Genomic DNA, 21,783 nt, shown 5'->3' on the forward strand with positions numbered 1-21,783 from the left:
ACCCTTTCCTTAAGTAATGTATGTCTCATATTTTGCATGGGACTGATTGGAGAATTCCTTAAGCTAATCCTCTAGTTTGTCAAATAAGTCACTGAAGAATCTAGTATGCTGTCCATTGCTTCTGTTAGTTCAGCTGCTTGATTATACTTTATAAAACTCTTTTTCTCAGATTGTACCTTTTCAAATACAGTCTATGCATCTTGAATTTTACAGTGAGACTAAGAAGTAGAGGTTTTTTCCTTTGTTTGTTTGCTCGCTTCTAGTTCAAAGAGTTCCTTGCAATAATATGTTTACCTGGGAACCATTGATCCTCTGTTATGAACGGAGGTGTAGTTTTTCAGTAATGATAGCATTTCTTTCTATGGAAAGTTTACACTTACTAAATTTCATCTGGGATGGGACAGATCAGACAGAGGGAGATAACCAAACTACTAATAATTTTCAGGCCAGTGTGTGTCGTTCATTAATTGCACTCATGTGTCTGTATGTCTGTACTTCTGTCTGAGCATAATTGATATTGTTGTAAAAATTACTTTTCGGAAGGCTTTGACTTGAAACCTCCTGTTTAATCTTGTACACACACAGAATAAAGTATATGAAGGTGTATGCTTTTTGTTGGTGATTTTCAGCACCTATTGTGGGACTGGGAAAAAGGAGTGCTTGAGGTGAACATTTATAGGTGGTACTTCCTTAGAGAATGCAACATTAATATATTGGAAAATGGGTAAAAGACTAATATGTCATTTCAAAGAAGATTAAAAGTTTTCTTAGCCTGTGAACTAGTTTATGAAATTTATGGTTCCATTGTAAATAATAGTCTCTTCAAGTAATTCAGCATTTTGAAAATTGTCCTTATTTTTCAGGATTGAAAGTTGTAGCATAACCATGCTATTTATAAAATATTAGGTTAAGGTTTCTGAGTTAAATGTCCATCTTATTACAGCCCTTATGGACGAAAGCGGTCAGAAGATGTTATTTCTTTTTTAAAATCTGAAGTACATCTTGCAATTCCTAATGTGGTAAGTTATTATGAAATACTCAAGTTAATACAGTGATATTTTGGTAATGTATTTAAGAAGTATAGGGACTTGCCTGGCCGTCCAGTAGTTAAGACTGCCTTTGAATGTAGGGGATACGGGTTTGATTCCTGGTTGGGGAGCTGAGATCCCACATGCCTTGTGTCCAAAAAAACCAAAACAAACAGAAGCAATATTGTAACAAGTTCAGCAGAGACTTAAAAAGAAGTATAGCATTAGGACTGAACTTTAATCTCTTGGTCCTGTGTGCTTTTTGACTTAGCCTCAGCATTTAACAAAAATCAAAGTGTATCATTAATATCTATTATAAAAATTACTTCTGCAGAGCTCATGGTGTATTGAAGGTGGGTATCAGAGTCAAGTGTCTGGTGGGCCATAATTAGCAAGTACCCTACAAATCATCTTGCTTTTTCTTACTTCAGACATTATCCAAATAAGACCATCTCAGAAGTCCAAATCTCTGTCCTGAGCACCCAACTGTGAGGCAGTCCACGGCAGAATAGAAAGAAAGAAAGAACAAACCTGTGCCTGGAGTGCATGGGTCCCTTATGTTTTCTCGGGGCACTTTTCTCTGCCACCACCCCTCCTGCTGCTTGTTGGCATGTGGAGCACCACGTCATCAGGATGACTGTGGTGTGTTCTGTGATGATCCAAGGGTTAGGGCCAGGCAGGAGTGATCTGTGGCTCACCTAACACTGCATGGACACAGTCTGGCCTCCTGGCGGACAGCTCCTATGCTTATTTGGCACATTTGAAAGAACTGAAGTCAAAATCTTGACCATATAGCTTCTTCAGTTTTTCTGCTTCACGGACATGCAACGCGTGCACATGCCCACATCCAGCCACCCTCACAGGGAGCGGTGACAAGTGCTGTGCTTGGCCTTTCCACCTGCGAGAGTGGGTAGAAGGGGAAAGCCTGAAGAGGTCGAGTCTGCGGCCTGCCTCCCTCTAATATCCCTCTCCTTGAAGCAGACTTGCCCTGGGCCAGCGGAGGCTTTCCCCACTCAGAAGGGAGAGGGGACAGTGACAGTCAGAGGGGTGGATTTGTCTGTGTTGGGAGCACCTGGGACTCATTTCTTCTTTCCACAGGTAATGGTTCCTAGCTTGGATGACATTCAACAAGCCATTAACCGTATGATCCAGTTAACCTTGGAGGTCAGCAGGGGAGTAGCTCACTGGGGCCAGCAGCAGACCCGCCACATCAAGAGGGTCATTAGCAGTAGCTCCCGTACGACTATGGAGTTGGCGCATTCAAGCCCAGGGAAGCAATTGAAGAGGGAAGAAAGTAAGAATGTTAAATCTCAGATCAGTAGAGTCTCAGAATTGTAACAGTAAATAAGTCTTTCTGATTTTTTCTGGATATTACAACATATATTTTTAAAGTCAGTTTTATATGTTTGTTGGTTAAATTTTGCATTAAAAAACCTAGTGTTCTCCATCTTCCATCTTAAACATAGCATGCAGACATTTTAGATTTTGGTCATGGGTGAACAAGGATATTTATCACTGTTCTACTATCATAGTCTCAGACTCAAAGTTAAAAATGAAAACAAACCTTAGAACTAATTCTATGTTCAGGCTTGTTTTTGGTCTGATAAACTTAGTTTGCTAGAACATGGTGCTTAGAAAATCTGGTCATATATGCTTTGTACATGAAGCTTATTTAACCTATTCCTTTAAATAATTAAGGGTGTGATATGACTCTGACCCCAAATTCCATGAATAGATAGCCAAACTTTTTTTTCTTTCTTGCTATTATGCCACGTTAAATTTTTGTTTATTTTTGAGAAAAGTTGTACATATCTGAGGTGTACAGTATGATGTTTTGATATATGTGTACTTTTGTGAAGTGGTTGCCACAATCAGAGTAAGTAACATATTCATCACCTCGCATAGTTAATCACTTATGTGTGTGTGTGTGTGTGTGTGTGTGTGTGTGTGTGTGTGTGTGTGTGTGTGTGGTGAGAACACCTGAGGTCTACTTTCTTAGCAGACTTCAAGTACACATTATTATTATACTATACATTACCAGTAGGTGTACATTTCCAGAATTTATTTATTATATTAATGAAAGTTTGTACTCCTTGATCAACATCTCCCCTTTTCTTCCACCCCCACCCCAAGTCAGTATCATTTATGGGTACTTCAGCCAACTGTTGCTAGGCAGGAATACCAGATTAAACCATTTTAAAAGAGAAGATGGAAATCTCAAATTTTTCATGAAATATCATGATTTTTTAATTGTTAACAACTGCTTTAACAAAAGTAGGGAACTGTCTGTGGCAGACAAAAGTATCTGTATGGTCTGTACCTGATGAAGAATACTTGAGAATACTGGCTTTTAGCATAAGACGTTTATGGTGGTGTTTAATAGTGGTTGTGTGGTCTCTATATACTGGATGCTCAGCTGAAGACAAGCATATGCTGTATCATTTAATCCTCTCAAGTACTTCTGTGAAGTTTAAATAATTAGCCTAAGGCATTTGGGTAATAAATGTAGTTGTTGTTGCGTTTAGTCGCTAAGTCATGTCTGACTCTTTGCAACCCTGTGGACTGTAGCCCACCAGACTCCCTGTCCATGGGATTTTCGAGGCAAGAGTACTGGAGTGGATTGCCATTTCCTTCTCCAGGGGATCTTTCTACCCAGGGATCAAACCCCTGTTCCCTGCACTGGCAGGCAGATTCTTTACTGCTGAGCCACAAGGGAAGCCCCCAAAATGTCGTACCTCTCCTTTAACCACAAGGCTGTTCTGTGGTATAGCAATTTCAACTCTTTTGATCTTTCCTTGGAGGACGTTTTGTTTTGGGGGAGGTTGTTAATCAGTGTCTTTCAACTGGTTTTCAGTTCTCTCCTCTGAATAGCAGTTTCCTCACTTTAGTGAAGGCATCCCAGATGGATCAGTGGTAAAGAATCCACCTGCCAATGCAGGAGATGCAGGAGAAGTGGGTTTGATCCCTGGGTCAGGAAGATCCCCTGGAGAAGGAAATGGAAACCCACCCTAGCATTCTTGCCTGGGAAGTCCCATGGACAGAGGAACTTGGCAGGACACTAGTCAATGGGGTCACAAAAGAGTCGGACATGATTGAACAACTGAGCGTGCCTGCGCACATGTACTTTAAAGAAACCTAGACTTCAAAATATGACACAATGATTTAATAAGAATAAATGAAACTAGTGAGAGATTAGCTGTCAATTACCTGGAGGGAGGTGGGTCTTTAAGAATTTGAAAAGTCTATAGATAATTACAGTTGATAGTATTTAAAGTTGAATGCATGAGTTATCTATAGAATAAAAATGTATGTTCTCACTCAGAATCCTTTGAAGAAGTTATTCCCGCACGGAAGCTGAAGAATTTTTACCCGGGAGTGGCAGAGCACAAGGATATCTCCAAGCTGGTCCTCCTCCTTTCTTCCTCCGTGAACTCTCTCAGAAAGGCAGTTCATGAAGCCCTGCAGGACTTTCAGAAGTACAAGACACTCTGGACAGAGGACCGAGATGTGAAAGTGAAGGTGTGTTTCCACTACTGGCAATGCAGTTTGGGTTGTAATTGTGGGAAGACCAGGAAAACGTCAGTGATAATGATGAGAACTCAAGAACAGAGGCCGAGAACCTGTAAACGCCATGCACCTAACACGTCTTGTCTTGTGTAATTCTGACGTTGACACTGGGGCAATTGATAATAATGAGGCTCAAGCAGACTCTGTTCAATTCCTTAGGTACCAGTTATGTGTGAGACACACCCAGAGGCCAGGTATTCAGGGTGTGTCAGGGTTACAGAGGCTTAGCTGTATATTTGGTTAGAAACTCAAGGAAACTTCAGGACTATAAACAACCAACCAGAAATGTGAAATCCCCTCACGTAGCCGCCTCTTCCAGTAGTAACAGTTCATCCCTTTCTCTACTGAGCCCCTGGCCTGATGGCACATATGTGAGGAAAAATATATAAGCAGAGGCAATTTTCTAATTCACCTATTAGAAGTTAAGATTTACATTGTTAAAAAGCCAAAGAAAGTGTTGATTCTTTCCTTGCTACAGGAGTTTTTGGCAAACAATCCCTCTCTGACTGAAATCAGATCTGAAATTCTACACTATGCGACTTTTGAACAGGAGATTGATGAGTTGAAGCCTATTATAGTTGTAGGAGCACTTGAATTGCATACAGGTATTTTAAAGATATTATGTAAAGTATCTGTATTTTCACATGAAATGTGACTTCATTTAGGAGGCAGTTATTAATCTACCTTGATACAATATTATAACTATTAAGTATTTTGGACCACCAATATTGTTCATATATATATGTTAAATATAGATATACATTGTGTATATATAATATTATACCAAAGTGGCTTAACGCACTTAATACTAAACTGGCACCCAAACAAGCAAAACGATAGGTGGAACTATGTGTTACGGTAGGGAGTAGATTGTGTACCTGAGATAAGAATCAAAACTGGAGGTCTCCTGAGAAGTTAGCCTAGTGGGGTTAGAGTATCAGAGGGTGATGAGACAATGTCTGAAATCAAAAGCCCAAGCTGATTCTATGGCTAACTATAGTGAGGGAGAACTCTGCTGGACAGGCCCAGTGTTCCCAGCATTATAGACTGCTGGTCTCATGTAGGGGTTACCTGGAGGAATTCGGGGAAATGAATGAGAGCTGCTAATGGGATGGCCAGAATCAGAGCAAGGTTCACATTGGATAGTGCTAGAATGAATTTCGAAAATTATTCTTTATAGACTTCAGTGTCTTTCTTGTGAACAGCTTAACATACTTCACTGGAATAGGAATTAAGCCTTCAAAATCTTGTAACCTTATAGAATATTTAATTCAGGCTAGATACATTTCAAGTGCTCAGTGTGACTAGTGACAATGAAATGGACAATTATAAATGCTCAGATTACGCATGAAGTGAATTGTTTCAGAGTTTCATCTAATATTTTATTTTGACCTTTTTCTGTCTTCACCAGAGCCAATGAAATTGGCCTTATCAATTGAGGCTAAGGCATGGAAGATGCTACTCTGTCGATATTTGAATGAAGAATACAAAAAGAAAATGTCAGACATGATAGCATTTATCAATGAGTACTTGAAAAAGTTATCTAGACCTATTCGTGACTTAGATGATGTCAGGTTTGCAATGGAAGCCTTGTCTTGTATCTGTGATAATGAAATTCAAATGGACATGACTTTGGGACCAATTGAAGTAAGAAATGTTTACATTTTTCTCTCTTGAAATGCTATTTTTATTAAAAAAAATAGAGAAACACTAAAAAGTTGATTTCTTCATCTATTTTATGGCACAATCTTCCTGTTTTTCCTCTCTGACGTTGATGTCCTTGGAGGGATTTTGATAATTATCAACAGTGAACAGTATACCAAGGAAAATGTATTAGTAATGCTGTATTGGTCTAGACAGTGTTCAATTTTTTTATGCTGGTACCTATATTCTAACCCTAACCCTAACCCTGGCGTGCTGCGATTCACGGGGTCGCAAAGAGTCGGACACGACTGAGCAACTGAACTGAACTGACCTATATTTTATAGAAAAGAGTGGTTGTACTCTCTGACTTCAGTCCTGACATATTAGGCAAGTTCCCCTGATATCTTTGACTTTCTTAGAAATGAGCTATGTGTCTCTCCTATGACCAGCAGCATATCATGGTTGGGAATGGTCCATTTAGGCTCAAAAGTAGCTGTTGGGATTTAGATCAACAGGAGATATTTTTAGGAAAGAGTACTGTTTTAGTTTCCTGTTTAGCCTCTGTAACAATTATCATAACCTCAATGGCTTAAAACAACACATATTTATTATTTTATAGTTCTCGAGGTCAGAAGTATGGAAATGGGGCTGAAATCAACATGTCAGCAGGGGCTCCAGGGAAGAACCCTTTCCCTGTGTTGTCCAACTTCCAGAGGCAGCTTGCACCCCTTGGTTCCTGGCTCCCTCCCAGCAGTGGCATCACTCTTACCCCTGCTTCTTTCCTCACGTCTCTGTGTCTAAATCTCCTGCCTCCTTCTTTGCCTTAAAGGAACCTTCGTGATTACATTGGGCCCACATGGCTAATCCAGGATAATCTCCCCCTCTCAAATTCTTTTACTTAATCACATCTGCAAAGTTTGCTGTGTAGGGTGACATATATTCCCAGGTGCTGGAGATTAGGGTGTGGATAACAATAGGGAGGCTGTTGTTCTACCACAAGTACTTACGACTAATACTTAGAATTTCTGGCTCATGGTGATAATATAGATCAGATCCAGTTCATTTTATAACTTTTTTAGATTCTCTGTGGACAGTGCACTCCCCCTATTGCCTGCAAACCTGGGGAATTGGTACCTCCTTTTGGTACCCAGTGTTCATGACTAAGCCTTGCTTTCTTGAACCCATTTAGAGTTTGTGCTCTTTGGTAGCTAATGAAATTCATACCTTTACTACTTCTTTAAATCTTAGTAGCCAGATATTTTGAATGCTGACCACTCGCTTCTCAAGATTTAACAAGTTATCATACCATTTTTTCCTGATTGCCAAAGCTCAGTTTTTCAGCATAAATTCCTTTGGTAAAGCTGATTGCTTTACCAAAGCAATCATCACTCTAAAGAAAATTGGGCAAAATTGGTATATAACATTATACAGATTTCAGTTGTGCAACATTATAACTCAATATTTGTATGTACCATAAAGCTCTCACCACCTTTAAATCTCGTTACCAACTATCACCATACAGTTGATCCCCTTCACCCATTTCTCTGTCCCCCACCCCCCTTCCTCTCTGGTTACCACCAATATGTTCTCTGTATCTAGGAATTTGTTTTTGTTTTGTCTTGTTTATTCATTAGAGTCTGCTCTTCAGAATATCATTTCATTCCATTCCTTATATAGCCAACCCCTATTTCAATAGAATATGAGAAGACATTTTGCATGGTGTTGGCACAAGATCAGGAAGAGAGAAGCAGAAAGTTATTCTAGGGTGTTTTTCCTCAGAGAGTATCTCAAAGGGATTGGTCTCCTCTCCACCAGAATCACTTTGGTGCTTACTAAATTCAGATTTCAGGGCCTGGGGTCTAGCTGCTGAGTCACTTCAGTCATGTCCGACTCTGTGCGACCCCATAGATGGCAGCCTACCAGGCTCTGCCATCCCTGGGATTCTCCAGGCAGGAATACTGGAGTGGGTTGCCATTTCCTTCTCCAGTGCATGAAAGGGAAAAGTGAAAGTGAAGTCGCTCAGTCGTGTCCGACTCTTAGCGACCCCATGGACTGTAGCCTACCAGGCTCCTCCATCCATGGGATTTTCCAGGCAAGAGTACTGGAGTGGGGTGCCATTGCCTTCTCCGCTGGGGTCTAGAGTCAATACCTAATGTCAGTGATAATCTAGAGGAGCTTTTTATGCACATTTAATTTGGGGAACCATCCTTTTAAGACATAGTTGGGATTTCCCTGGTGGTCTGTTGGCTACGGTGCTGTGCTGGGGTTCAATCCCTGGTCAGGGAACTAGATCCCAGATGCTACAATTGAGAGTTCATGCTGCAACTAAATATCCCACATGCTGCAAGACCTAGTACAGCCAAACAAATAAATACTTTTAATAAAAGACATTGGAATGTGTTTGTAGAAGGCCTGTAAGTCATTTGGCAATTGTATTCCTTGTGATGTGTCTGAACTCTGCCCCCACTGCACAGGAAGCCTATGCTATTTTAAACCGATTTGAAGTTGAAGTCACCAAAGAAGAATCAGAAGCAGTAGACACCTTGAGATATTCTTTCAACAAATTGCAGAGTAAAGCTGTGAGTACAAGTTTAATTCTTCTTTTATTAAGTGACTATATCCAGAAAAAAATCCATTTCAAACTTTTCAAAAGCTCAATATATATTACCTTCATAGCTTTATTGGGATATAATGCACATCCTATAACATTTACCATTTCAAAGTATACAATTCTGTGATTGTTACTATATACAGAGTTGCACACAAACCATTATTATTTAATTTTAGAACATTTTCATCATCCCAAAAGAAACCCCATACCCATTAGTAATCACTCCTCATTCTCTTCCTCACCACAGCCCCTGGCAATCACTAATCTACTTTTTATCTCTTTGAATTTACCTTTTCTGGATGCTTAAACATAGATAGAATCATATAATATCTAGTCTCCTGTGACTGGCTTCTTTCACTTAGAATAATGTCAAAGTTTATCCATACTGTCTCACATACCAGCACCTCATTCTCCTAATGACTAATAATTCTTAGCATCTTTTTACATGTACTCATTAGCCATTTGTATATCTTCTTTGAAGAAAGGTTGCATTTAAATCTGTTATTTGTTTTTTAAATTGGGTTATTTGTCTCTTTGAGTTGTAAGAGTTCTTTATATATTTTGGATGTAAGTCCTTTAATCAAAAGATTTGCAAATATTTTCTCTCATTCTGTGGATTTTTTTCACTTTCTTGATAGTGTCTTTTGAAGCACAAAATTTTTAATTTTGATAAAGTCCAGTTTGTCTATTTTTTTCTGTTGTTTCTTGTTTTTTGGTATTGTATGTGGGAAACCATTGCATAGTCCAGGGTCATGAAGAGTCACTACTATGTTTTCTTATGAGAGTTTTATAATTTTACCCTTACATTTAGGTCTTTGTTACATTTTGAGTTAATTTTGTGTATGGAGTGAGTTAGGGGTCCAACAACATGTAAATATGTGTGAATATCCTGTTGTCTCAGGACCATTTGTTGTAAAGACTGTGCTTTCACCAACGAATTGTCTTGTCACCCTGGAGAAAAACAGTTAATCATAACCGTAAGGATTCATTTCTGTATTCTCAACTTTAATCTGTTGATCCATATGCCTGCCCCTATGCCAGTCTTGATTACAGTAGCTTTGTACTAAGGGGGAAAAAATGGAGCAAAATACATATAACCTAAAGTTTACCATCTTAATCATTTTTATGTGTAGAGTTCAGTAGTGTTACATGTATTCACATTTCTGTGCAGCCAATCTCCAGAACTTTTCACATTGCAAAAGGGGAACTGCCCATTAAACAACAGCTCCCCATTTCTCCCATGTAAGTGAAATTATACAATATTTATCTTTTTTGTTACTGACTTATTTCAGTTAGCATAACGTCCTCAAGATTCATCTGTATTGTAACATATGTCAGAATTTCCTTCCTTTTCAGTGTTGAATAATATTCCATCATGTGCATATACCACATTTTGTTTATTCATTCATCCATCAGTGGATGAATTTGTGTTCCTCCCACCTTTTAGACGTTGTGAATAATGCTAGTATGGACATGGGTGTACAGATATCTTTTGGACATTTACCCAGGAATAGAATTGCTGGACCACATAGTAACTCTATTTTTAATTTTTCAGAACTACCTCCATACTGTTTTCCATAGCAGCTACATTATTTTATGTTCCTACCAACAGTTAATAAGGGTTCCAATTTCTCCACACCCTCAGTTATTATTTTTTGTGTTCTTGATAGTAGGCATCCTGATGGGTGAAGTGGTCTCTCATTGTGATTTTGATTTGCATTTCCCTAATGAAAAGTGACATTGAGCATCTTTTCATACGCTTATTGGCCATTTGTATATCTTCTTTGGAGAAATGTTTATTCAAGTTCCTTGCCTGGTTTTAAGTTGGATTGTTTGTTTTTGTTATTGTTGTTGAATGGTGGAAGTTCTTTGTATATTCTGGATATTAACTTCTTACAGGTATATGATTAGCAAGTATTTTCTCCCATTCTGTAGAGTGCTTTTTCACTCTGTTCATTATATCTTTATAATTCTTTATATTTATATATATATATATATATCACTGTGTATATATATTTCTTTATATATATTATATTTATTTATATCACTGTAAAGTAAGTAGTGATACCCCTCCTTTCTTTTCTAATTTTAATAATTTGAATCCTTTCTCTTTTATTTTTGGTTAGACTAGGTAAATCTTTGTCATTTTCATTGCTGTTATCAAAAAAGAAACTTTTAGTTAGTTTATTTTCTCTATTGTTTTCTGATTCTGTATATCATTTATCTGTGCTCTTTTTAAATTGTTTTCTTCCTTTTGCGTCCTTTAGGTTTAGTTTCTTCTTCTTTGTCTGGTTTGTTAAGGTGGTTGGTTAGGTTACTGATTTGAGGTTTTTTTTTCCTTTTAATGTTGGCATTTATGGCTGTAAATTTTTCTCTAAGCATTTTTGTATAAATATTTAGACATTATACCTATGGCTGATTCATGTTGATGTTTGACAGAAAACAGCAAAATTCTGTAAAGCAATTATGCTTCAATAAAAAATAAATTAAAAATGAATGGAAAAGGGATGGTGGGATGAATTGGGAGATTAGGATTGACATGTATACACTTCCATGTGTAAAACAGACAGCTAGTGGGGCCCTGCTGTAAGCACAGGGAGCTCAGCTCAGTGCTCTGGAATGACTGAGAGGAGCGAGATGGGAGGCGTGCGAAGGAGGCTCAAGAGGACGGGATATAGGATGCATGTGGCTGATTCACTTTGTGGTACAGAAGACACTAACACAACATTTTACGCAGTTACACTCCAATTGAAAAAATAAGTGAACTCCAAGGGAGGGTCCAGATTCTTTAATTATACTAAAAATTTTATTGAATATTAATTAATTAATGTTGGCTTAAAGTTTCCTATTTTTGGAGAGATTTCTCACTGAGATTGAAGCAAGACACAGTAGCAGGGACACAGAGCTGAAACTAGGGTCATGACTTGTGAGTCTGGCTCTGCCATCAGCCAGTTGGGTGATCTGATGCAAGTTAATAACCTTTATTTCTTAATTTCTTCATGAGGTCATTTAGGAATATTTTAGAAGCTTTAAAAATGCAGTTTAATGAGGCTTGAGAAGATGTGTATAAAATTTTTTAATAATAATTTTTATTTTGGGACTTCATGTTTAGTATTGACTAACTGCTTATTTTCGGAGAAGGCAATGGCACCCCACTCCAGTACTCTTGCCTGGAAAATCCCATGGACAGAGGAGCCTGGTAGGCTGCAGTCCATGGGGTTGCAAAGAGTCGGACACGACTGAGCGACTTCACTTTCACTTTTCACTTTCATGCATTGGAGAAGGAAATGGCAACCCACTCCAGTATTCCTGCCTGGAGAATCCCAGGGACGGCGGAGCCTGGTGGGCTGCCGTCTATGGGGTCGCACAGAGTCAGACACAACTGAAGCTACTTAGCAGCAGCAGCAACTGCTTATTTTAAAAAGTGCTTGCTGGTTAGTCTAGACAGTGAGTCCTAGGAAGGATATGGGGAGCCCTCAGTTGAGATCTAGTAAAGCCCAATTTTCTATTATTGTTCAGTTATAAAAGATTCGCTTGAGTTTTTCTCTCATCTTTCTGTTAGTGTTAAACCTACTGACCCATTCTTTACAGCAGTCACCATTAAGCTTAAAGCAGTATATGTTCCAACCTTGAAAGATGCTACTGTTGAGAGCAGTTAAGAGCAAGAGCCCGGGAACCACACTGCCAAGTTGTGAATCTTGACCTTGTCGCATACTACTGCTGGAACCTTGAGGAAGTTAGTCTCTCTCTGCATCGGTTTTTTCGCTTGTAAAATGGATATAATAGTAGTATATACCACACAGGGTGGTTGTGAGGATTGAATGAGTTAACCTATGTAAAGAACCTGGCAGATAGAAAGCATGAATTAAATGTTAGATATAATGATTGCCTTTTGATACAGTTCATGGGGTTCTCATGGCTAGTATACTGGAATGGTTTGCCATTCCCTCCTCCAGTGGAATTGATGCTTTCAAACTGTGGTGCTGGAGAAGACTGTTGAGAGTCCCATAGAAAGAAAGGAGCTCAAACCAGTCAGTCTTAAAGGAAATCAACCCAGAATACTCTTTGGAAGGACTGATGCTGAAGCTGAAGCTCTAATACTTTGACCACCTGATGTGAACAGCTGACTCATTGGAGGAAACCCTGATGTTGGGAAAGATTGAAGGCAAAAGAAGAGGGTGACAGAGGATGAGATGGTTGAATGACATCACTGATTCAATGGACATGAACTTGGGCAAGCTCCGGGAGATGGTGAGGGATAGAGAAGCCTGGTGTGCTGCAGTCCAGGGGGTTGCGAAGAATCGGACTCAACTTGGTAACTGAAAAACAACAATAGCAATGATTGCAGATTTAAGCAGAAGCTTTGAAAATCATTGTGGAAGACATTTGCTATTCTTTTATACCTAGAGTAATATCATTTTCTTACTGAGAACTGCTGTAATTATTGCAACCACATAAACCTACTAGAGATTTCTAATCCCAGACCATGGCCTAGTCTCGGAGACAACATTGACCTAGACTGGGCCCATAGTTGTAATTGTTTACTTGGCCATATTAACTGCCTGAACTGGGTCAGCCAGAAAATATTTTCCTAACTGCAGTTAAATAGCTTTGCCTCTTGGGTCATGAGCTAGAATGATTTGAGACTCGTTGGTGCATTTGGAGTGTTTACTTCTTGAGTTTTTTTTTTTAAAGAAATTAGCATTTCAGAGACATCCTTGTTCATAGTACATCTGTGAGATTAACAAACTTGGTGGAGTAGAATTTGTAGTTTTCATTTAAATACATTACTTTCCACTCTCACATTGAGCCTTTTTTTTTTTTTTTTTTTAATTCTAGGTTTCTGTACAAGATGAACTAGTTCAAGTGCAGCCAAAGTTTAAAAGTAGCCTACTTGAGTCCGTGGAAGTTTTTCGTGAGGATGTAATGAACTTTGCAGAAGCATACGAGATGGTAATTAAGTGTTTCATGCTCTGTGTTAAGACGTTTGGCGCAATGTTTATATGAGTTGAAAGTGATGAGAAATATACTGTGATTTGTACGTTGTGTGCAAGAGGTTATCTTCACATAGTTGCAGCTATCAAAAAGAGGGGATAGCTGTTCCTTTAAGCATGTTTTATATAAGAGAGAAGAGAAACAATTTAACTGCTAAAAGGAGCAACAACTTTGGAAATCATGAAAGGAACAAAGAGTCTGCTTTTGTCCTTTTTTAGGGCCAGCATATTCATAATTAAAAATGTAGTACAGTTATTGGAAGGCTGTTAGAAACTATAAATGTCCTAATGCCAGGGTATCATGCAACTGATTTTTTTCCCAGCTGTAACTCTTAGAGAACCAGAAGGGTCAATACATAATTATTATTTATTAATAATAAATAATAAATGTCATCCTTGGTCAGTCCCACAGACTATTCAACCTGGTATGTGACTGATAATGGTTGACCTTTATGAAGTTAAAACTCAGAAGTTGGGTATAGTCTCTAACATATTCTACTTTCTTTTAGTGGTCATAGTAGATATGAAATCATAAGATAATTTAAGCCCTTGGTGCTACTTCTATAACACTTTTTCTTTAATGTGTACTGAACATCTCTTTTAGGTTTGATTAGTTGACATTTTATTTCTCTTTTATTCTGTTATCCTGGAAATATGGCATATTATTTAGCATAGCCATAATATTTATGATTGTACAGATCATTTGGGATCTTTTTTGCAACTGTTTTCTGGCTCATGGGTACCAAAGACTGCCTTCTTCTACTTGCAAGTATTCAACCTATGTGTGTCTCTGTTTCCATATGGGGCTAGACTATTAGTGAGAGGAAGTTGTTCTCAGAACTATGTATCAATTATTCTAATGCACAACCACAGCACCATCATTTATAATTGTAAATGAAATGAAACAGAATTCTTGTATTGTAAATGTCATATAAGATGTAATTTAATCACATATTTTATTAGCTATGTCAAGGTCCTTAAAAAATGAATGGAAGTTAGAGTGATGCAAATGCACTAAAATTGATTGTGATCATAGTCTGTGAATATAATAAAAACTGTTGAAGGGTACGTTTTAAATGAGTGGATTGTATAATATATGAATAATATCTTAATGAAACTGTTACAAAAAATAAAGGAGAGCTTCATGTACAGGGCAAAGTTAGATCGTATAAATTAAAAATCGTGTTTATTTGTTTAAAAGGAAATAATAGATAAACCTAATAAATTGATAAATATATGTGATTAGGAATTAAAATGCTGATTATATTATTCATTACAGGAAGGACCCATGGTTCCAAATATACCACCCCAAGAAGCTAGCAATAGGCTACAGATATTTCAGGTAAAATTACATTTTTGTGGTTACATTGACATTCCCTGCATTTGTACTTAGGTGGCTTCCATGGCCATCTCACCAAGGAAATACAGAGCTGCTGTCCAAAATCAGTGTTTTCTTCTTACTAGAAATACCCAAGATTGAGTGGATTATACTACTTCTTTACTCATTTGAACCCTGTAGGAGAGATGACAGTCTAAAATAGTAGAAAAGTCTGTATTATATATTTTTACAAATGTAGTTTCATTACTTTCAGATGTATTTATAGGAGCTTGAAATGTATGTCTGGGGACCACTTAATTTATTAAGGAAATAATTTTATATAAAATGATTACTTTCAGAATGCTTGAAAGTTAATTTTCCTAAGTACTTAACTTTTCCTCTGATAGCTTGGTATCAGCATAAATTTGCTTCACAAATCCTTGTTTCATAGATAATATTAAATAAACTTCAATATAGCTTTTATCCTGATTATAATAAATTCTACTTTAATGGGTTCTGAATTAACTACATCTTACTATAATTTAAAAACTTTTTATAGGCCAATTTTGATGATCTGTGGAGGAAATTCATTACATATTCATCTGGAGAACAACTTTTTGGGTTGCCTGTGACTGACTATGAGGTTTTACACAAAACTAGGTAAGCTTAGAAATTGGACAAGTTTATTATAAATAATTAACTGTCCATTAGGTGAACATGTCGTCATTAAATCCTTCATTGTGCAGAGAAGGGTCTGGCTTGGAAAATTCCTAAATAGTCCCCTCACTCCTAGCTATTTCTGTTCCATTGAATACACAGTCTCCATATAAAAAATATAGCCTTTTGGGTAACATCAAGTGTGGGTTTCCTTGATAGCTCAGTTGGTAAAGAATCTTCCTGCAGTGTAGGAGACCCTGGTTCAATTCCTGGGTTGGGAAGATCCCCTGGAGAAGGGAAAGGCTCCCCACTCCAGTATTCTGGCCTGGAGAATTCCATTGATTGTATAGTCCATGGGGTCACAAAGAGTTGGACACTACTAAGCAAATTTCACTTTCAAGTATAGTATTCACAGGTGGCATAGCATTAAAGAATCAGCCTGAAAATGCAGAAGACACAAGAGACCCCAGTTTGATTCCTGGGTTGGGAAGATCTGCTGGAGAAGGGATAGGCTACCCATTCCAGTATTCTTGGGCTTCCTTTGTGGCTCAGCTGGCAAAGAATCTGCCTGTGATGCGGAGTCCTGGGTTCAATCCCTGGGTTGGGAAGATCCTCTGGAAATGGAAATGGAAACCCACTTCAGTATTCTTGCCTGGGAAATCCCATGGACAGAGGAGCCTGGTGGGTCACAGTCCACGGGGTCTCAAAGAGTCTGACACGACTGAGCACAAGTGCCGCACAGTGAAGATGTTTTCCTTTACTTGCCGCAGAATCCCTTCTTTCTTCTTGTTTTGGATATAACTCCATCTGGGCACACGAGGGAAAGCTTTTGGTGGGAAAGTAATGTTTAAAAGGCAGACTCAAAGGCGGCCAGGATCATAAAAATCCAGCTTGCATTTGAAAGTAAAGAGATCAAATAAAACATTAGCCTTAGTTTTGCTCTTGTTAGCAAGTTTTGGTTGCATTGTTTGCAGTGATTGGTATGGTGGTGATAATTAAACACACTTGGTAATGGCATATAATATTATAATTTGGAATATTTCAGAGCTATAAACCTTGACCTAATTGATGGAGCTTTAATAAAGTTTTTGTTTGGAAACCGACAGGGTTGTATGCATGTTGGTATAAAACATTATATGCATAATGTATGAAATATTTGATTAGATGAATTCTGCCTATCCAATAATGGAATTTATTTTTAAAATATATGTTATATAATGACTTAATTATTTGGTTTCCCAGAAAGGAACTCAACTTGCTGCAGAAGCTGTATGGACTGTATGATACTGTGATGGGCAATATTAGTGGTTATTATGAGATACTTTGGGGAGATGTAGATATTGAAAAAATTAATGCAGAACTTCTGGAGTTTCAAAACAGGTGAGTTTCAATCACATTAAACTTACCAATTTATAGTGCCTATTTTAGGATCCTATAGGAATTTCACAAATGAGTTCATATTCTGATATATTGCTGTATATTCATAACACCTTCTTCAAAGAAATGTATAGATGAAATAATGTTTTTTTTCTTCAAAGATGTCGTAAACTGCCAAAAGGACTTAAAGATTGGCAAGCTTTTTTGGATCTGAAAAAAAGAATTGATGATTTCAGTGAGTCATGTCCTCTACTAGAAATGATGACCAATAAGGCAATGAAACAGAGACACTGGGATCGAATCTCCGAGTTAACTGGAGCCCCATTTGATGTGGAGTCAGATTCTTTTTGTCTTAGAAATATTATGGAAGCACCACTCCTTAAAAATAAGGATGATATCGAGGTACATAGGACTATAAGGTCTTACAAATGGTCTGTTAAAGAATGTCTCCTTTTTCTTTTCTAAAAATTGTACAAGTAAACATTTTATTCAGGGTGTACTGATTGCCCTATATAATGCACCCTCAAAATTTTGAATGATCCTGAACATTCCTTGGTTTTGCAAAATAATGCTGTAACTCAAGGAGGTAATATAATTATTTGAATTATTTAGTTTTGGAGCTCCTCAATCGGCCCTCCTTGTCCCTTAACTATACTCAATTTAAAAATTCTGTTTATTTCTATGTTATGTTCTTGGTGGATTCCTCAGAACATTTTCCAGCCTTCTAATTCTATACTTTTTGCTATTAGTCTATTAAATATTTTAAATTTTATATATTTCCTTTTCAAGATTTTTAATTGGTTCATTTCCATTTTTAAGCTTAGTGTTATTTACATTTCCATCAACAATGTGCAAGAATTCCTTTTTTTTCACATCCTCACTGACACTCTTTCTTGTCTTTGTGATGATAACTATTCCAACAGGTGGGAGGTGATATTTCATTGTGATTTTGACTAGAATTTCTCTGATGATAAGTGATGTGGAACACCTTTTTATGTACCTGTTGGCTATTTGTATGTCTTTTTCAGAAAAATGGCTATTCAGAACCTCTGTCCATTTTTTTAATCAGATTGGTGGTTTTCGCTGCTGAGTTGTATGAACCTGCTATATATATATATATATATATATATATATATATATATATATATATATAATATTAACCCCTTATCAGAGTTATTATTTGTGAATATTTTCTCCTGTTTAGTAGATTACCTTTTCATTTTGTTGGTTGTTTTCCTTTGCTGTAAGAAGCTTTTTAGTTTGATGCTATCCCACATGTTTATTTTTACTTTTGTTACCTTGGCTTTGGTGTCAAATCCAAAAAAATCATTGCCAAGACTGATTTCAAGGAACTTACCACCTCTGTTGTCTTATAGGAGTTTTATAGTTTCGGGTCTTTAATACATTTTAAGTTGATTTTTTGTGTGGTATATGACAGTGGTCTAGTTTTGTCCTTTTACATGTGGTTACTTTGTTTTCCCAGCACCATTTATTGAAGAGACTGTCCTTTCCCCATTGTATATTCCTGGCTCTTTTCTCATAAATTATTGTGCCACTCCCTTTTGTCCTGCAAAGTTTCTGCTGAAAAAAATCTGCTGGTAGTCTCATGGGAGTTCCCTCACATATAAGAAGCTGTTTTTTTCTTGCTGTTTGTAAGATCTCTCCTTGTCTTTAGCTATTGACCCTTTATTTGTGTGTTTTGTTTTGAATCTCTTTGGGTATATTTGTGTATTAAGCAAATAGGCCCCTTTTTTCACAGAAAGATTTTTAGTGAGCTGCCTCTGTGCTGGGCACTGGGTTGGGTGAGTAGAAGCAAGCTATTCAAGAGCTATTTCTCAGTTCATTGTGGACTTGTGGGTCTCATGGACATAAGCCCTGAATTTGGGAGGGGTTGCTTCTTTTTAACAATATATGTATGCCAAAAGTTTTGTTTTTGAACCATTTTTGTCCTATAAATGCATTCAAATACTATTGAAGGAAACAATCAAGGAATTAAAAAAAAAACTTTGATGATCACTTCATTCTTATAGTAGGTTTTTACACTTAAGAGTGTAGCTATTCATAGGCTGTGCTTTTGAAAACTTCATTTCGCAAGTCCAAGGAATTCTAGGATTCAGTTGTTAGTTATTTCCCCGCTAAACAGAGTCTCAGTGTTGTCTATGCCAGTGCATTCTGTTTTCTTTGCCGCACGTACCCTGCTAGTAGCCTAGCTGGCTGCTTACTATTACTTCATTCACTGCCTGGAAAGGAAGCCTTTGCCCTTCCTATAAAACGTCCTCTCCCTCCCCCTGTTGGAATCCTACTTATTCTCAGATGTTCCCTCTTCCCCGTGACGCCTTTCCTCCTGACTGTAGGCAAAAGTCATTTCTCCCTTCTCAGAACTCACAACAGTTAACACCACTCTTACTACACTTACTACACACTGTATGTGTTAGTCGCTCAGTTGTGTCCGACTCGTTACGATGCCATGGACTGTAGCCTACCAGGCTCCTCTGTCCATGGAATTCTCCAGGCAAGAATACGGGAGTGGGTAGCCATTTCCTTCTCCAGGGGAGCTTCCCAACCAAGTGATCAAACCCAGGTCTCCTGCATTGCAGGCAGATGCTTTACCATCTGAGCTACTAGGGAAGCTCTACTACACACTAATTTGTGGAAATTCCTTGCACCTTCATATCCTTTCCCATCTCTGAGATTCTATGATTCCACGTAGGAAAATCAATTGAGGTATGTTGGGAAAGTATCTTAGTTTTATTTACCTTTGTGAGACTTGCATATCAAAAATTCTCAGAAAAACAGGAAAATCCATAAAAATTAGAATTAACTTTTAATCAAGTGAGATGGTCATATCAGGATCAGAAGAGGTGGGACTATAGCAGTGTTTATATATTACTTTAAAGAGTTCAAAAGAATCTCACATACATTCTCATTTGCTTCTTATAACAAACCACTGAGGTAGCACAGCTGTGATTGTGTCCATTTTGGCTGAAAAACAACAACTAAAAATATAAACAAGAGACATGATTCAAGTTCCATATCTCATGTATCTCAGTTGTGTCCAACTGTTTGCAATCCCAAGGACTGAAACCCGTCAGGCTACTCTGTCCATGGAATTTTCCTGGAAAACTGAAGTGGGCTGCCATTTCCTTCTCCAGGGGATCTTCTCAATCGAGGGATTGAACCTGCAGCTCCTGCATTGACAGGCAGGTTCCTTACCACTGCACAACCTGGGAACCCCAATGACTTTCTAGGGCTGAACTAAAAAATTCTGTGATTTTAATGCACTGAATTTGTAGTTGAAAATGTCATGACATATTCTTTGATCTCCCTCTGAAGGATATTTGCATATCTGCCATCAAGGAGAAGGATATTGAAGCCAAGCTGACTCAGGTGATTGAGAACTGGACCAATCAGAACCTGAGTTTTGCAACCTTTAAGGGAAAGGGAGAGCTCCTGCTCAAAGGAACTGAATCGGGAGAGATTATCACCTTGATGGAGGATAGTTTAATGGTTTTAGGTTCCTTACTAAGTAACAGGTAATTTTATAATTTGCAGGGGAAGGTTTTGATTTGCCATTTAGGGTTATATAATTTTGGGTTATATAATTTTAGATAAAACTCCAGTTTTTTAGCTGTGGCACAACACGAGATTCTGACCTAAAGTGTTGACTCGTGTCAGTCCTTACATGAACTACCTATTTTCCCTAATAATCATGGCCTCAGTTTTTTTTTATGGTACTCACCTCCCCATCATAATTATTCTCCCCAAAATTGGCAGCTCATCTTCTGTATATCTTGACTCCCTACCAAGATGACATCTTCATTTTATCTTCTTTCTCTCTCATTCTTTGATTTTTTTGTCATTGTCCTCCTTGGCTGAACCTGCTCAAGTGTTCACCCAATAGCCCAAGAAGAGTAGGCTGGCAAACATGAAGGAATATACTATTAGGGGCTTGACACCCACATTTGGATTTTTATGATGAAAAGCCTACATCTATGCTGGGTCCACTGCAGCCTAAACGAGGCAACCTGTCTATCATGGGACTACTGAATCAGCTTGAAAGTGACTTGTGATCTCAAGTGGAGCTTTAGGAAATGGGACCTAACCAGATTAAATATACTCTCAGGCCCTGATCTGAGTATTACCAACCTCTAATCCCCTAGCTGACTATCCAGTGATTCTTAACTAGTCTTTACCCTAACACACCTAAGAAATGTGACACATTATTTCAGAGGTCATTAACAGAGGTCAGTGCCCAGGGTGCATGGGGATTCTAATACCCTATCTGCAGGTTGGAATCACTGTTTAATGAATGACATCCTGCAAGACCTCTGGCCCAAAGGCAGTCTTGTATTTGGATAATGCATTAACTCACAAAACTCCTAGGAGCTCTAGGGTGAAGTTGCTGGGCTTAAACTCCTAGGGCTCATCCTCTGCTTTCAGGGAATCTGAATAACCTGGCAAAGGTGACCATTGGCTATTCAGTGGTTCCTGGACTTCACAGGCTGCTGCTTTGCCATGGTTCATTGTAAAGTTTGCCATCTTGATTTCCTGAATGATGATCTCTTGAAGAAAGGCTGTAGATTCATC

The 21,783-nt window shown here is 38.0% G+C and overlaps 1 protein-coding gene across 4 annotated transcripts in view; it reads left to right on the top strand.

Annotated features, from left to right (window-relative positions):
- DNAH8 (dynein axonemal heavy chain 8) overlaps positions 1–21,783 on the top strand; it is a 326,388-nt gene that overhangs the window by 105,561 nt on the left and 199,044 nt on the right. For all 4 annotated transcript variants that reach the window (XM_081523221.1, XM_081523219.1, XM_081523218.1 and 1 more), the window contains 12 exons: positions 944–1,019; positions 2,127–2,322; positions 4,351–4,547; positions 5,074–5,200; positions 6,007–6,242; positions 8,714–8,818; positions 13,690–13,803; positions 15,124–15,186; positions 15,722–15,822; positions 17,062–17,199; positions 17,358–17,598; positions 20,530–20,729. In XM_081523221.1, the coding sequence (XP_081379347.1) occupies positions 944–1,019; positions 2,127–2,322; positions 4,351–4,547; positions 5,074–5,200; positions 6,007–6,242; positions 8,714–8,818; positions 13,690–13,803; positions 15,124–15,186; positions 15,722–15,822; positions 17,062–17,199; positions 17,358–17,598; positions 20,530–20,729 (1,794 nt within the window). The remainder of the gene's footprint in view (positions 1–943; positions 1,020–2,126; positions 2,323–4,350; positions 4,548–5,073; positions 5,201–6,006; positions 6,243–8,713; positions 8,819–13,689; positions 13,804–15,123; positions 15,187–15,721; positions 15,823–17,061; positions 17,200–17,357; positions 17,599–20,529; positions 20,730–21,783) is intronic.

Source organism: Giraffa tippelskirchi, chromosome 8, assembly GCF_054371585.1.
Source record: "Giraffa tippelskirchi isolate mGirTip1 chromosome 8, T2T-mGirTip1v1.2.pri, whole genome shotgun sequence".
NCBI classification, from domain to species: domain Eukaryota; kingdom Metazoa; phylum Chordata; class Mammalia; order Artiodactyla; family Giraffidae; genus Giraffa; species Giraffa tippelskirchi.